The sequence below is a fragment of the Cololabis saira genome, chromosome 23 (genome assembly GCF_033807715.1).
Source record: "Cololabis saira isolate AMF1-May2022 chromosome 23, fColSai1.1, whole genome shotgun sequence".
Classification (NCBI taxonomy): Eukaryota; Metazoa; Chordata; class Actinopteri; order Beloniformes; family Belonidae; genus Cololabis; species Cololabis saira.
The window spans coordinates 33775413-33793790 of NC_084609.1; the positions used below are offsets into that span (position 1 = coordinate 33775413).

The 18378-nt window shown below is 39.4% G+C and overlaps 1 protein-coding gene across 1 annotated transcript in view; it reads left to right on the forward strand.

The window, feature by feature from the left end:
- The window catches only part of mpped1 (metallophosphoesterase domain containing 1), a 73510-nt gene that overhangs the window by 14557 nt on the left and 40575 nt on the right, over positions 1-18378 (forward strand). The window contains exon 3 of the mRNA XM_061714715.1: positions 7003-7228. Within this exon, the coding sequence (XP_061570699.1) occupies positions 7003-7228 (226 nt within the window). The remainder of the gene's footprint in view (positions 1-7002; positions 7229-18378) is intronic.

Genomic DNA, 18378 nt, shown 5'->3' on the forward strand with positions numbered 1-18378 from the left:
ATATTGCTGATGAAAAAACAGTCAGATGACGAAGAAGTGGATGATCATTCATGATTATTTAGAGGTAAAGCCCTTATGTAATTATAATGATTAAGTAGTGTTACAGGACAAATACATTGTATTGATAAGGTCAAAACCAGCTGGAAAATAGATGTTGATGACTTTAGATTGACCGGCTACGTCACATCCAGCACTGCTAGAGACGTGGAATAAGTGGATAATCAAATGGTGCGTGTGTGTTCACGTGTTAGTGTTTACATAGAGAGACTGATTCACTCATACATGTATTATTGAGAAGCATTTCTTTTTTATTATTTTGAAGAGAAAACTTGGTACGGTTTCAAAGAGCTTTCTGTTAAGATTCCAACCACCCGCCACCACCCTATTCTCCTCTTTTTGTCTGTCTTTTGTTACCAAAGCAACTAAATCGTCAAGCCTTATTGAATGGTGAAATTATCTTTCTCTGTTTGATTTGGTCTTTGTAGAGATGCATAACAAGAAATTGCATTGTTAAATGTCTTACTTTTCTTTTAAATTCCCTTGCTGTCTATCCTTTGTTAGTTACATACCTGTCTTTATCTAGCTCTTACTCATGTATTATGTATAGGCCCCTCCCTTTCCTAAAACATTCTGTCATGGTTTAGTGATGATGAGTTAATTGATTCTCTTTCTATCTGCTACCTTGTACAACAGGTAACCCCAGCCGAAAAAAAATGCTGCATCCTTGAATCATTTGTCATACTCACACCTCAGTAGAGAACAGTACGAGAATGTATGAATTATGAAATACTTTCTGCATATCTTGCTGACATTTTTGATACAAACTAATTGTGATGGGATAGTTTATATTGAAGTGTTGTTCTGAATGCTTATACATGAGACTTTTTCTTGTCATCAGAGGAAGTAGGAAAAATGTATTTAAATCCCAGTAGAATTCATTTTTCAAACCTTGGTGGACCCTGATGGGAATTGTAACTGCAGTACATCTACAGTATGGAAACCTGATTTCAGCCAGGTTGTTAACACAGCAGCACCATGTTTCTCTTTTATTTTGTTCACTACAATCCTGCGTCACTAAAGGCAGAGCATGTTCAAACACAAAGGCCCAATCTCGATACTCCCCCTACTTTTCTTCACCCGCCCTTCTTTTCTTCACTCGCCCTTCTTTTCTTCCCTACCCCCTAAAAAAGAAGGGGGAGATTTTAGGGCACTTGATATCTAGGGCACTTGGCCCAGGTGCCTGTCCCAATTCTCCTACTCCCCCTCGTTTTCATCCCTACCCTGATCAGGAAGCTGAGAGCCAAAAGCTGTTTTAATTTCAGCTGTAGCGCTGTTAATATGCCACTTTATTAAGTTTTAATATTTTTTCAGGCGTAAAAGTAACCTTTAAGATCCCCAACCTGGGCTCAGTTTATCCAAATAACTCGACTCGACGTTTTCGGAGATGAGAAGAGCCGCCGGCTTCCGGCTTCCGGGTTCTCGGGCTCACAGCCCGAAAACAGACGTGATCGCTGGGTCGACCCACGCCGTCAGCCCCGGGAGAGAAACCTGCAGCTCTGTTCAGAATTACGCTGGCTGAAATAAATCATTTAGGAAGATGTTGGTTTAATAGATGAAATCTAACAGTTGTAGCTACGCCTGTTAAGAAATTTGCTCCGAAAATTTTGAGATTTCTGCCTGCCCGCTCCGGAGCTGATTTATGGGTCTGCGTTATATCGACGCAGAGCCTACGGTGTAGGGTACGGCGTACAGTGCGCGACGCCTCGTAACCTACGCCGTAGGCCCTACGTCGATTTAACGCGGAACCATAAAACAGCTCCGCTATCTTCACTTCAGCTTTATCTGAAAGTGTGTAAATTACCCATATAACAGCTTTGTGGTTTCTGAAAACTATTATATCAGAAACATCCAAAACAAATCTGACGAGTCACAGGATTATTTCTCTCTATTTCCCACAAAAAAATGCTTGTTCCCTCGGTCACAATCTGAGACGAGTCTGCAAATGATGTTTGCCCTCGGTCGGCGAGTCAAATCGACGCAGAGCCTACGGCGTAGCTTACGTAGCCTACGGCGTAGCTTACGTAGCCTATGGCGTAGCTTACGTAGCCTACGGCGTAGGTTACGTAGCCTACGGCGTAACCTAACAGCCTTTATTCCAGCGCAATCTTCGTGAACAACGGACAAAAAAGGGATTATGTACATTCACTGAGTGAATATTATGAAAGTAAAATATATATTTCTCGCTAGAAATGTAATCAAAACGCATTTTTATGCAGAAACTAACTCAAAATATTGATTTTATTCACAAAAAAAATAAGAAAATGTCCGCCATGTTGTTTTTTTTGGATTCAGTCCGCAAATGACGACGAAAAGCATTCTGGGAAATTTTTATACCCCCTCGCTCGCGAAGTCAGCATGTGAAATCCCTCGATGTGAAGGGGCTATTTTCAGCCCCTAGCCCTCATTATGCCCACTCCGACTAGGTGAAAAGAGGAATTTGGACACCACTACCTTCACAGGAACGCAAAATGTAGGGGTAGTGAAGAAAACGAGGGCGAGGGGGAGTATTGGGACAGGGCTTAAGTATCCTGGGTAAACTATCCTTGACTCTTTGGTCAAGAAACAGACAATACTTAAGTGCCAACCTAGGATCTGATGTTCATTGTTGTGCCAAAAAGGGGATGCTGGTTCAGTCATTGAAGAATTATTAATAATTGTCTTACAATAGTTATTAATAATATGACTTATCAAAATGAATCAATCAAAACGGGGCGCCACCTGACTTTATCAGGAAAATAATAACTATCAGCAAAATCCTTCTCAAGGTAATGAATCACATTCATGTTGAAGTCTTATAAAATTGTGAAACAACACTTGGGATAAATTCCGATGCCTAAACTACACATAAACAACAACTAACTAAACATTAAACACAAACTTCAGATTATATACGTGTGTGTGTGTGTGTGTGTGTTCATACACGTGAAAAGAAATGGAAGGCTGACAAAGTCAACGTGGTGAGACTCGCGTGATTCAAAATGGTGGACGAGATTTCGTCTCATCCAGTGAAAAACAAACTTGGAGGCTTTATGGACAAGATAAGAGTGTGTGTGGGGGGGTTAGTAGGAGAGAATGAGAGGAATAGAGAAGAAAGTAAAACCCAAGACACTAGAATAACTTCTCAATACCAGAAAACCAAGTTCTTCTGATGTTTCCCACACAGAGACCAATGTGAAACTAACTTCACACGTGCGCTCTGGTCATTCAACTGGGAAATGAGGAAGGGCTTTGTTTTCTGTTGTGGAGGAACATGTCATCAAGATACAGCAATGTGGATGCAACAGTAGACAAACAATAAAATAAATAAAACACACACAGTGTGACGGGATCAGCGGTCCGGCTCACCTAAAACTAAACTTGTTAAATGTGTAACTAAGTTTCTCTGCCCAGACACAAAACAGCCTCTTACGTGGATCTTTGTAGTTGAAGAAAAGGGTGGTTTGGTCTGGCCGGTCAGCGTTCCTTGGTGAGCTGGGTGGTTAGTTACGATCAGTGGTGATCCTGATAAAGAGCAGCTCTCTCTCTCCTGCTCTCCTCATCTCAGTGTGGATGAGGGGATGCAGCATGGGCCCAGCAGCTGGGCCTCCTTCAGCTGCAGGTCGGTCCGAAGGCGTTCACGTCATCAAGGCATGCAAGGGTCCCTCGTTCGGCTCATCTGGGGCTCGGAATGTTTGCTTGTCACTCGTTGCAGCGCTCCAGACTATGGTTGCCATTTTAAGGCAACCAGACGCTTTTTCAGTCACGATCATGGAGAAGGACGACCCATAGCTAGTAGCTCTTCAGCTTCATAGGAGCTGTTGCCTTCTTCATAGCTCACAGAGTACAGTGGACAGGTCTGAGGGAGAAGAGATCTTGGGAGAAAGAGAAGGAGGAAAGAGAGTGAGAAAGGGGGGATCCTGCTCTTTATAGCTGGGCCAGGCTGATGGATATAGTCAGCAGCTGAGTCCCATCATTGATTTACATTATTAGCTTGCTGCTAATTCTCTTCTCGTTATCTGACGTACTGGAGTTTTTTTATGCTTTGATTTTACATGTCCCTTTGATACAACTTTGTGTCAGACATGGTCTCCCTCCACATCTCATCATAAACACAGTACATGACTTCCCATGCTCAGTGGACAATCATGTTAAAAAGAGGTGGAAAACTCAGTAAGCAATAACCTTTGTTGCAAGTTGTTTTTTTATAGTCTTTCCTTCCTCACATTTAAATAGTTATAATTTTATTAAATACAAATTTGAACTGAGCCCTGTGATGGACTGGTGACCTGTCCAAGGGTGTAACCCCTGCCTCTCGCCTGTAATGAGCTGGGATCGGCTCCAGCAGACCCCCGTCACCCTGGACAGGATAAAACGAGTATAGAAAATGGATGGATGGGCAAACTTTAACTGCATAACAGCTGATACCAAGGACAAGAAAGTCAGCAGTGCTCTAGAGGGATCAGGGTGCAGAAATATGACTTTGACTTGCGATAGGATTTTTCCGCAAGCACTTTTGTGTAAGTGCAGTTTCTCAAATATGTTTGTAGTTTTTTTTTTTTTTGTGTGTCTAAATATAACAAAACATAAGCCCATCTTCCAAACAGACTGGAGCTGCATCGAGGACAGGGGCTGCCCAAACTCCGGAGATGGGCACTCTTGACAGTTTTATGCCTCTTTCAAACTCTAGAATTTGTTGGCCTGCCAAATCTTTTTTGTTTTTTTTTATTAATGTATTTTGCTGTCTCTTTGCTCTCCCTCCTTCTTTATCCACACTCTTTCTTCCATCGAGCTGTGATTGCCTGTTATGACAGAGCTGTCGCCAGGCTGTCAGCCTCCTGTAAAGCTTGGTTTAATTACTCCTCTTCAGTAACATGACATGTTCATGCACAGATGCATGCAAACGCATGCACATGTTGGAAAGTCAATCAGAAATGTGCATTCTGACACAGACTGCTGTGCTGAGTAGCATTCTGTACTTTCTGGCAGCAATAATGGAACACAGAATAGTGATTGAACTCTCTGCCAACCACTCTGCCTCATGCAACAGAACCCCAGATGTTTGTTCGTGCTGCCTGGACTAAGCTTTAAAAATACCATTTAGAACTGTGAAGTTCTAGTTATTGGTGTGTTTGATGAGCTGTTGTCCATGTAAGACCCTGCTGTGCCAGTCTCTGAATATCCAATTAAAGCCATTGAAAGCGAGTGTATGGGGGACATGAAGGAGTGAGGGTCTAGTAGTGAGAAGATAATGAGGGAAAAAGGGGTAAAGAGGCAGTGGCTATTCATCATACTGTGCTTGTGTTTAGTATATTCGGTTATAAACTTAATGATCATTATGCAAAAATCCTCCACCTGCCATATACCGAATACATATCTTGAGGATACATTCAGCTGTGTTTGAATACACAAAAGACAACAGCCTTCTCTGATATGACAGATTTACATTAAAAAGCAGGGAAAATCTCCCCATGCTGAAATGCAAAGCATTCTGGGATGGGTTACATTTCTCAGTTTTTATTCGTTTTTTTTATCATTCCTTACTTACCACTCCCTTCATTTGTCTTTTCCGGTCCAATATCTCTCTATTTTTTTTTCCTTTTCCATTTCATGATTTCTGCCTCTTCTATCTTGGTTTATTTTCTTTTTTCTGGTCTCCCTACCACCGTATGTCTTTTTTTCTTTATTTAATTATTTTTTCTCCCTTTTCCTTTGTATATTTTTTTAATTCTTTAAATGATTTCTCTTGGTTGTCTTCATCATGGTACACTACTATCAAATCTTTTTACTGCCTGTCTGTCCTATTCTTTATTTTTTCTACCCACTCTCGTATGTGCTTATGTCCAGAGGTGTCAAGTAACGAAGTACAAATACTTCGTTACCTTCGTTACCTAGGAGCTTGAGGCCGGATTGTGGCAAGATTTATGAAAAAAATCTGTATACATTTTAAGTTTTCTAGTAATAATGTCAGATGAAGTGTTCCAAACCCAAAAGAATGAGCCCTCTAGTGTATCTCTCCGTTGCCTTGAACAGGCTGTGTGCTGCAAAATGTGCTGCAATTCGGTCCCGAATTTCCCGCGCTGGGCTGCGGATGTGACGTCACATGACGCTGCATGCACGTTCTCCCCGTTCTCCCGTGCCGGCTTCACTGTTGGCTGCAGTACCCCCAACGGCCGTCGTGGTGAAGGGTGGCGCTAGAGAGTCTCATTTCTTAAAAGGAGCCTCAAGCTCCTTTAAGTAGAAATTTTGGTTATCTATACTTCACTGGAGTAATTATTTTTCAGACGACTTTGTACTTTTACTCCTTACATTTTCACACAATTTTCTGTACTTTTTACTCCTTACATTTTAAAAACAGCCTTGTTACTCTATTTCATTTGGGCCTTTAAATAAAAACTATCCAGTTAAATTGCTCCATCCGGATAGAGTGAATTTGGTTGTGGTTGTTTCAGATGTTCTTGTCCAGTTTTGTTCTTACATCCGTTCCCTCAGATTCCTGCAACTAAACTTGGATGTACATTCCAATAAAGGTTAGGATAAATGATAACATGCCTCTGAAGTTTGACTTTTTGCACCATTACAATACTTATAGGCAACTAGTCATCATATCTCCTGCTCTCTGAAACACATGTTAATGCTCAATAGTACACATATATGGTTCTTTAATATATTTGCATTATACTAAGATGCATTCATTTTCAATGGCTTTTTCCCCCCTTACATTACTTTTACTTTTATACTTTAAGTAGTTTTGAAACCAGTACTTTTATACTTTTACTTGAGTAAAAAACTTGAGTTGATACTAATAGGAGTATTTTTAAACTCTAGTATCTATACTTCTACCTGAGTAATGAATGTGAATACTGAAGACACCTCTGCTTATGTCATTATCGCCTTTAATCATACTTGTCCTTTCTCTTTCTCTACTTTTTATCTTTCCTCTTCCTACCTCTTACCCTCCACCAGGTACCCTCAACTATGATATCAAAATAGTTATTGCCGGAAACCATGAGTTGACCTTTGACCAGGAGTTTATGGCAGACCTCATCAAGCAGGACTTCTACTACTTTCCTTCTGCCTCCAAACTGAAGCCAGAAAGTTATGAGAATGTGCAGTCGCTGCTCACCAACTGCATCTACTTGCAGGACTCTGAGGTCACGGTTCGAGGTTTCAGGATCTACGGCTCTCCCTGGTGAGTAAGCCGTTATAGTACAATTCATATTGTGTAGAAAAGAAGTTGATAGTTGATACTCTTTTTGTAAATTATTTTCACCAGCTCTTGTAATATAAACATTGTTATGATTAGTCATTTTAAATTCCACATAAATGGCCCCAAGTCACAGCAAGAAACACTATTACGCTAGTGTCATGTGGCACAAGTGGTTTGGTGACTTTGAACAGCCAGTAATATTTAAAAGCCTACAAATACCCACAGAAATATAGTGATTTGATACAGTATTAGATCAGATTACATTGTCCTTTATTTCTCACTCAATGGGGAAATTCGCTTTGTGCAGCAGCAGTACACTCAACACACACATGCAGCAAGAGGGTAACAAAAGTAAAAAAATATATAATTACAAAATATAAACAGTATATACATTGGAATGAAAAATAAAAAGTAGTGCAATATGATAAAGAAAGACAAACAGTGCAAGTTGATGCTCATATGTCACATATATACACACTATGTTATATGTACCTATTTTAGGTAATGTAATCCTATTTTAGGTAATGCAATCCTATTTTAGGTAATGTAATGCTCATAAATACTTAGGTTTTCTAATGCCCACACAAATATAAGTGCAAAGGTTTGCACTTATATTTGCCATTTTGAGTTCAAAAGTACGTACACAGTGTACATAATATCTAGTTTCAAATCTTTATTTGTTGAGCCAGCGTCCAGACACAATGACATACACTCCAGTACAGCCCATCAGGAAAAAACCAAATGAACAGCATAGAGCATGGGTAGACAGTAGGGGTGTAACGATACACTAATCTCACGATACGCTACGATACACGATATTGAGGTCACGATAACGATACGATATTATAGCAGTATTTTTTTAACAACCTTGAATGAGGAACATATGACTGGAAAAAATTGGTCTTTTATTTGAAAGACACAAAATACAAAACAATACTGTACATTTGCCCTATTGTTACAGTTTGTAATGCTTTATAACTGTTTAAGTTTTAAAGAGAAAGCCAGGCCAACCATTTTCCACAAACTGAACTAAAAGTAAATGTCAGGTTTGCATTATGCATCTTCAGTTTCATACAATACAAATATTTTGCCACAAACTGAATAGTTTCTCTCATGTATGATTTGACTTTTTTCTTTTCCAGAAATTTAACAACTAAAATTAAATAAATAAATAAAAGTAAATAAATACATACAACTTTACATCATAAAAAAGATTGATTCATGCTCACCTTATAAGTGTAAGAGGAGATTTATTTTTGTTAAGAAGGTTATTTTGGTAATTCAGGGTTCATTATTTTATAAATCTATTCTTTATATTCTGATGTAAATCAGGGACTAGTTTATCTGTAGTGATTAGTCTGTTTTAGATTGGGCGGAGTGATACTCCACAGTACGGCACTAGCTGCTGCCTTTAGCTGAGAAAGCAAGACACTAGGAAAGAGGAGGGAAGAAAAAACATCTTTCTTGAATTCAGATATTTTTTGAGGATTGACCTGACTGTTTGGGCATGGGAATTGATTCCCCAACAGCTCGTATTTGCCTGAGTGCTGAAGCTTTCAGAATCATAGTTCAACAGACTGCTATTACTTCACATCAAATGTAATATTGCGTGCTATGCTGACATGTCCTGTTACTGTTGTTTATTCATACCCTTAAATAATACCATCATTAGGTGGATGGATATCATTTTAACATGTCACGTGCAGTTGTTTTTACAACTTGAGGTTGCATTTCCTTAGGTTGTAGTTATAAGTAGCCATTGCCTGCAGGAGATAAGAAACTATGGGGCCTTTTTTGGGAAAACAAAATGAAGAGCACTTTCTTCCGTGACTCTAGAAGTATAGGTCCATCATCTACATTCTACGCTTTTCTGCGTGGACTTGTTTCTTCTGCTCTTTGTATTTATGTGTGTTGCGGTAGCAAGTTTCTCAGAGGTTATGGCTTCAACTACTGCTGAGAATGAGAAGAATGTTTTAAAAAAGAAAAGAGAGTGAAAATAGGTCCAGTAATGATTACCATATAGTCAGTACTCGAGTTGTAAAATAAATCAGGGGGGATGGTGGATTTTATCATATGGGGACAGATAATTTGTGCTGATTACAAATAATATAATATATTACAAATAATAGCACTGACCAAAACAGCTGCAGAAATACTGCAGGAATGACATAGCAGTAGTTAAATGCAGCCTTCTGTAAGCTTTAAATATCCACTGGGCTTACATCAAATACATCAAAACACAACAATAAATCAAATCAAATCAAATCAAACTTTATTTATATAGCACTTCTCATACAAATAATGCAACACAAATGGCTTAACAAAAAACAAATAAACATAAAACTTATTAATCCCCTTTTGCATTAATTAGAATTGCAGCCATCTTGAATGCCACATGTTTTCTGTAAAGTTTTTGAGATAAAGCCTCAAAATATGATGACTGAGTTTTGGTCCTTTTTCATGTGAAGTTACCACAGACATTATAAAAATTAATAAAGACCTGGGGCCTTATTTAAAATGGAGTGCGTAGGATTCATACTAAAAGTGCACGTACACCCAAAAGCCGAAAATGGCGGGCGCAAAAAAAGATCCGGATCTATAAAACCGCGTGCACACACTTTTGCACGCAATGTTCGCACAGTCCAGCTGGAAGGTTGCGCAGGTGAATCCGCCTCATATCCCGCCCTCTCCACGCCCATAAATGCATATAAATGAGCCAACTGAGCATGCGCAGTGGCTTCCTGCAGCCTGTTTGGCATCAGAATGAATGAGAGGGTGTCCAGCACGTGACACTGACTTTCACAGAGACCTCGATGTTGTAGATGATGTGGAGGACAGGAAAACCACATTATTTGGTGGTCACAGTAAAAGTTAGAATAAGTATATAAATAGTATACAATAAAATAAAGCGAGTGAGTGGCAGCACGCCGTTGCTGCGCTAAACGCCGTGAGTTCCCCGGCGCAACAGGGGGACACACGTCCCCCCGTCTTTTCAAAATCATGTTTTTTTTCCCCTTACTTTTTACAGTTTAAAAACTAACGGTAGGCTCAGCCTTAAATTGCAAATTATCAAAACACTGTATGAAAGCGATACGAAAACGGCCCCGCAGCCCCGCTTCACCCCCCGCTCCCCCTCCTCCCTCCCGTCTCCCCTCAGAGCTGCTCAGGGCGGGTTTATGGTTCGGCGTCACCAACGCAGAGCCTACGGCGTAGGTGCGCGTCGCCGCGTACCCTACGCCGTAGGCTCTGCGTCGTTTTAACGCGGGACCCTAATTTAGGCACCATACACCCGCACCTAAAGGTTTCACGCACGCGCAAAACTCATATATATGAAAAAAAAATCTGAGTCCCTTTAGGGGCTTCGTGGGGCTCCCTAAACGCAGCCCCTCATTTGTTCTGTCCTAAAGCGGTGGGTGTGAGGAGGTTCCCCGCGTGTCACCGCGGCTGCAGCTCCAGCAGCAGCAGAGTCCTGACTGACTGAGCTTCACACACAGAGGGACACGATCAGCGCTATTTTATTTTATTTTATTATTTTATTATTTTATTATTTTAAGTCTGATATATGTTGTGATATGTGATGACATTATTAAGAGTATGACATGAATCTGGCTTCATTTCACCACCTCACAGCCTGCGTCGCCAGTTCCCTGTGTCAGTAAATTCTTACGGGAGGGTCCGAGTTGCCGTAAAGATACGCTGATTTTTCGGTTAGTTTTTTCTTTTTAGATCCGAGGCTTTGCGTAGAAGGTGGCTTCCGCAACTTTCAGGCGCTTTTTCTGCGCAAGCAAGCTTTATAGATGAGGCCCCTGGCAAGGTTTTAAAGTTGCTATATGAATTTAAACAAGTAGTATTTGAGATTATGATTGATTGATTGATTGATTGATTGATTGATTGATTGATTGATTGATTGATTGATTGATTGATTGATTGATTGATTGATTGATTGATTGATTGATTGATTGATTGATTGATTGATTGATTGATTGATTGATTGATTGATTACATTCTGCATGAGAAGAATCTTTCAACTCAAATGGCATTGTCACAGTTTTGAGTTTGTCACAGTTTTGAGTTTTTCATGGTTTTGAGTTTTTCACAGTTTTGAGTTTTTCACAGTTTTGAGTTTGTCATGGTTTTGAGTTGGTCACGGTTTTGTTTTTTTTCACAGTTTTGGTTATTTATGTTCCCTTTTTATTTGAAAAACCCGGGGTCCTTGTGTTTAAGTTATGTTTTGACTTCCCCTCCCATCTGCTCTGATCCTGTGCACCTGTGTCTTGTCAAGCCTTTTGTGTGTATCTTGTGGGGTCTTGCTGGTCCGTACTGTTCCTCTGTGTGACACGAGAGCTTGATCTGCCACGTGTGACGTCATGTTTTGGGGATTTTTGTAGATCCTGCTCAGTAGTGCTTTTTTTTAAAGTTAATAAATTACTGTTTTTTGGAACTCCTGCATCTGAGTTCAACTCAACCACAACCTTGACAGGCATAATATTTTGACCAGTTAGCAATACATCACAATCTTTGATTTTCAGTATCTCAAAACTACTCTTTATTTATCAACTTAGATTCTCAGCAACAAAGAACCATCGGGCAAATTCAGCAAATAATATAGGAATCATTATTGTTAATGAGCTAGATGGTCGAGACATGCAGTATTTGGATTATGCTCTTTTTCATAAGAAGGAAAGGTCCATGTGTGAAAGATAGTGGAAACATCGTCTTCGACGAAAGCTTCTGAAATTGATTCATTCTTCTACATGTATGGCCTTGAAATGGAAAATATTGTTGTGCAGTTTTATAAAATGAGACTGTTCTCATTTCCTTTTTCTTTTGTTGCAGCAGAAGAAAATAGATAAAAGAAAACCTTTCAGCTAACTATGACACAAACAATAAAGGATTTATTATGCAAGTCATTTTAAAGTCTTCACTCATTAATGCTTTTTTATTTGAAGTGTTATTTATTGAAATAAACACTTCCAATCTTGTATTTAACAATTAATAATAAAAATTAAGGAAGATGAATGTCCCTCCACCCTTGTGCACGTTCAGGCTGCAGTGGAAGCTTGTATGACTAGCATGTAGATTCTTCAGGCCTGGACATTTAGAGGATGACACCACCCACGACTTTCTGTATCAAACCATTCAAAAGTTATGGCAGAAAATAGGATCTATCACATATCGACCAATCAGAAGAAGGGGCAGGGCTAATTTGCACCAATTAGGGTGAAGGGCTCAAAACCGAGTCCGATGACACCACCCACGAGTCTTTATGTCAAACCATTCAAAAGTTATGCCAGAAAATAGGGACTCTATCTATCAAATATGGACCAATCAGAAGATTCGCATCATGGATGTGCAGCGTGATGTCTCTCTGGGGAATGTTTCCAGTTCCTTGATGAATCTCTGCCACAAAGAATTAAAGCCAATTTGAAGGAAAAAGGGGGTCCAACCCGTCCCATCCTTTTTATTTTATTTTCCAGGCAACAGCTCATGTTTAAACTTTGGCATGTTTCTTATTTGACTTTGGGCTTACTAATAAATACTTTGAATGGCTGAAATTTTAGGGACAGCCATAACGAATTTTAAGTGACTAGGGTTTGAAACTTGATTCCAGATCCTAGTACGCTCTTTTGTGGGTCAAGTTATTGGTATATTGGTTAATAAAAATGATTGGTTCTTACTTAATTAATTGGAAGTTTGAATGGATGTAGACTCAACCTGTGAGGGCAAGAAAAAACAGGCAATTGGGTAGAAGTCAAGAGCAATGGAAATATATATATAACAATAATATATCTTTTTTCAAATGTCTGCAGTGAGGTTTCTGAGGAGCTGAATGTAGGCAGGGATGACAGACAGTTTGTTCACAGACACACAAAGAGATGGGGACAAACTAGCCCATTTGTTGATGGGGGATTTGAGCAAAGTGACAGGGGAGAGAGAGCCAAAGACCCCGTCTTCTTTAAATGAAAACTGCAGAAATGTATCACTCCCCACTGCTCCGCATGGAATAATTAAGGACGGAGATGCAAAAGACTCCTTAATTAGATTTTTTAATTATTGAGGATTCACTTCTCCTTCTATAGTGGTTCAATTAAGAAAGCTCATCAAAAACTAAAGAGATTAAAAGAGACCGTCCCCCCTTGTCCCTTTTGTCTCATCTCCCTCCCTTTCCTCCTACATTTCATATGCTTCTGCTCTCTCATTTGACAGAAATGGACTACCTACATTCTGTTTGATGGTTTGTCTATCCTGATAAGCAGGAAATGGAAAGGATTCTTGCTGACTTTAATTAACTTTGTTGTTTTCATGGCTATTGTAAAAGTAAAGGAAAAAAGAGGATGGGTGGAAGAGGAGAGAAAAAAAAGGATGGCTTGAATGGCTTTTTCTTTAGTGATAATGAGTCTGATGATAGTGGTGATGGCATCAACCCAGAGTTGCTTTTCCTCCACCTGTTTTTAGAGTTTGCTTTGTTCTGTCTCTGATGAGTATAGACTTCAAACAGGAATTTTTGAATAAAAAAAAGTCAGAAAAACTACTGTATACAAACGGTGATGAATATTCTAGACCAATGAATCCACTTCTTGTTAGTTTTATACCTTATGTTCAAGGGGGGAAAGGGGGGGTCACATACCACCTTGTACCTTGTGACTTAAATTTATATAATATTTATTGGGCTTCATTTTTTTCACATCAGATTTGGTAGAGTTGCAGCATAGATTTTCTATAAGAAGATGAATCTTTGTTGGAAGGCTATTAAAACATATTTTATGGAAAGCATTGTCTACAGCAGGGGTTGGCAACCCGCGGCTCTAGAGCCGCATGCGGCTCTTTAGCGCCGCCCTAGTGGCTCCTGGAGCTTTTTCAAAAATGTTTGACCATTTTTTTCTTTTTTTTCTTTTTTTCTCCTTTTTTTCCATTCTTCTTTTTTATTCCTTTTCTCAACATTTCGACTTTTTTCTCGACATTTTGTCTTTTTTCTCGAAATTTTGACTTTTTTCTCGAAATTTTGACTTTTTTCTCGACATTTCGACTTTTTTTCTCGACATTTCGACTTTTTTCTTGACATTTTGACTTTTTTTCTCGACATTTCAACTTTTTTCTCAACATTTGGACTTTTTTCTCGAAGTGCATAATGAAAGAAACAATCCCCCAGTTCTAACTAATATAGAAACATGCAGCATGTGTTGCCTTCATTCTAAAGCTGATAGAAGACTTTTCATTTTTTGCGGCTCCAGACATATTCGTTTTTTGTGTTTTTGGTCCAATATGGCTCTTTCAACATTTTGGGTTGCCGACCCCTGGTCTACAGTAATGTTATATCTGTACAGTTGTTAGTGAATGGATTCAAAATATTGCTGTGTTACTTTACAAGTGACATAAAATGAAAAAAAAAACAAGAATTTGGTTTTGATTTTCTTTGTTTCTGGTCTCTTGAGTCAGAAAATACAGAATTTAGTGAGCAATTCAGATTTGCATGGCATTATCACATCAGAGAAACAGACTTAAGTTGGATATTTCTGAAAGTAATATTCACTCTGTGACCATAGTTATAGCCTGTATCAGCGAACCCCAGATAGCTGCCCTCAGCGGCCATGCCTGCCGGAGCACAAACCCTAACACCAACAGTAAATATGAAAAAAAAGGTCGGCCAGAAAAATGTTCAGTTTAATTCAGAATGGACTGATTTATTTCGTTTTATTTTGTTGGACCACACAAACTAAACCGACATACCTGATTTACACACAGACGGTGACTGTGTCTGCAAACTGTTAGCAGCACTTCGGTGCTATGCATCATTTTAATGTCAACTACCCTGCAATCTGTGCAAAAAGAAGAAAGCAACCAGGTTTACGTCATACAAATACTCTATTTCTGCTATCTACAAATCACATACAAGAGAACACAAAGGCTGCATCGCTTCTTTTTCTTGGACCCTTGCCAAAGCAAAGAAGCCATTCGTGGATGCGGAGCTGATTAAAAAATGTGCAATTGACATGGTTATGGAATTTTAAAATCATGATGATAAAAGCAAGAAAACAGCTGTGTAGCTGTTAAAGCAGGTACCGTAATTTTGTTAGCCAACACAACAACAAGAAGAGTAGCTTTAATTTAACTGGGAACTGTTTTACCAGCTTCATCACAGATTTGAAGACATCAAAAGCCCTGTCACTGGCAATTGATACGTTGTGTGATCAAACTGATATGGAACAACGGGCTACTTTAGTGAGATTTTTTGATGGAAATATATCTTCCTCTGTCTGGGTGCACAAACGGAGAAGTCATTTTCAACGTCTAGCAATAGTTTTTGGGGAAAAAAAAGATTCTCAAAATAAACAAGGGGATTAAGTAGCCAAACATGTTAAATTCAATGTTTAACTTACTGCCCCACTGTTGTTGCTGGAAGCCATGTTGATCTGACTGGAATACACATGCATGTAGCGCGGTTTGAATGGCTTAATGCAGTGTTTCCCAGCCCTGGACCTCGAGGCACGCTGTCCTGCGTGTTTTAGAAGCTACCCTGCTTTCAGCATACCTGATTCTAACTAAAGCCCCGTTTCCACATAGCAAAAACGGTGGCGTTTTCATGCGTTTCCGGTAGGGCTGTCAAACGATTAATTTTTTTAATCGCGATTAATCGCAGAATTTCAAAAGTTAATCGCGATTAATCGCATTTTGAATTGCATGTTTAAAATTCTGTTATTTCGCATTTCAAGGCAGTTTTAAGCCCATAATGTAAATCATTTCTTACCATTGTGTCTTAATTGGGAATCAAATGAACACAAAGAAAGAATTTCCTTTTTGACCTTTTGTATTTTCTTTCAAAAAAGTGCCATGTAGACCAACTTAAAACACTGTCTACTTCAAATACAGTTTTTCAAATTAAACAAAGTGCCATATAGACAGGGCTGCACATAATTATTTTGTCATGGTGCTCAGAGGAGCCCCTGGATATATGACTTGGGCCTCCAAAAACGCGGTGACCCGTCTCGCCGGATCAATAAAAGAGGGATGCAGGAATAAGTTATAGGCAAAACGATATTTATTCACTTATAAAGATGAATGGCTCAATATGGTCCTTTACAAAGTTAATTTATTTCAATAATTCAACTAGAATATGGTGTAACAGTTAATTTATTTCAATAATTCAACTAGAATATGGTGTAAAAGTTAATTTATTTCAATAGTTCAACTAGAATATGGTGTAAAAGTTAATCTATTTCAATAATTCAACTTAAAAGGTGAAACTATTATATTACCTAGTCTTATTACATTCAAAGCAAGATATGTTGAACCTTTATTTGTTATAATTTTGATGATGGAATTGTTTATTGATTTCAAAAAATATTCTCTAATTTATTTTTTATTTGGGGTTTTCATAAACTTTGAGCAATAATCAGAGCAGCGTCTTGCAGGTAACTGCTGCACGCAGTGACGGACGCTGGCTGATTTATGGTTCCGCGTTGCACCAACGCAGAGCTTACGGGGTAGGATACGCGGGAGCGCGAACGTACGGTGCGCGTCGCCGCGTAACATCATGCAGCCACTTCTCGGCGAACACACGTTTTCTGTTTCTATCCACGGGTAGTGGTTCAGTTTGGCGTCTCTTTGTAGTTGGTGGTGGTGGAAGTTTACTTTAGGAAACAGCAAACGTGGCGCTACCATGGATGTATTATAGAACGGGCGCTACAGAGGAGTCTTCTTCTTCTTGAGGTTTATTGGCGGTTGGCATCCAGTTTTTTCCGGTGCATTACCGCCCTCTTCTGGATCATTACAGAAGAGTCAACTACGGGTGAGTAGAAGGGACAAAAAGGTTTGCGATTAAAATGCGATTAAAAAAAAATAACGCATTATGGATTGCATTAATCTAATCGCGATTAACGCGTTAACGCTGACAGCCCTAGTTTCCGGCTGTTCGTTTACACGAAAACGGAGCTCAAAGTCACCAAAAACGATAATTTCTGAAAACTCCGGCCAAAGTGGAGATTTTCAAAAACTCCGTTTTCACGTTTGCTTGTAAACAGAGGGAAATGGACATTTAGGCTTCAGAACGTCACATTATGCGACAGAAACGTCACCAGCGTCATGAGTGCGACCTGTGTTTACAAGTTGTTTGGCCAGCGTCAATATTTTCTTGTATTTTACCTGTTTTATATTCTAAAGTCACACTTAAAAGTAACTCCACTTCTCTGTCACTCCAAACCAAAGACTCTCGTTCATCTTGGAAGTAACTGGCAGTCAAGGCTGATTTATGGTTCCGCGTTACACCAACGCAGAGCCTACGGCATAGGGTACGAGGCGACACGCACCGTACGTAGGCTACGCCGTCGATTTAACGCGGAACCATAAATCAGGCTTCACACGTGTCATTTATTGTTTTTTTCCAGGATTCTGATTGGCTAGCATGACTTTATCTTCTCGTTACACTGCCCCCTGTAGGTTTGGCTGCTCATAGCACCTTAAAAGCGTATTGATGCCGGTTTGTGTAAATGAAAAGATTTTGAAAACAATCTCGTGTAAACAATGGAATTTTTCAAAACGTAGAGGGGGAAATATCCGTTTTTGTAAATACCCGGCTATGTATAAACGTGGCCTAATACTCCTCATTTGCTTATAACAAGGTCTGCACAACTCTCTTGATGCTACTTTTATCACGGTGTGCTGAAGCAGGGTAAGCATCTTAAACATGCAGGACAGTGTGACTCGAGGACCAGGGTGGGGAAACACTGGCTTCATGTGATTTGCTCATGACTAAATCGTCCCCCACTAGGGGTGCATTCTTATGATTGGCTGAAACAGGGGAGTCTCAAAAATATTGCAGCAAAGTCCACAGACCACAAGCCGTTTGTAAATCCAGTTATATTTGTGTGTGCATCAGAAACACATTTGTGACTCTTGTCAGACACACCTGTGAGACATCCTGTTCATTTGTGAATATTGAGACTGTTTTAGCTTCATAGCCAAATGTATAAAATTGAAAAATTCACAAAACATTGAACACCAGTCCAGTGGAGCAAAAATTAGACTGAACAACAAGAGACATAGTAATTGATTATACATTTTTCATACTGACTCTGTCTTTTTCAACGGTTTCACTACAGACGGCTTTGAAGCTACGAGTTAGGTTTCCAGTGGGT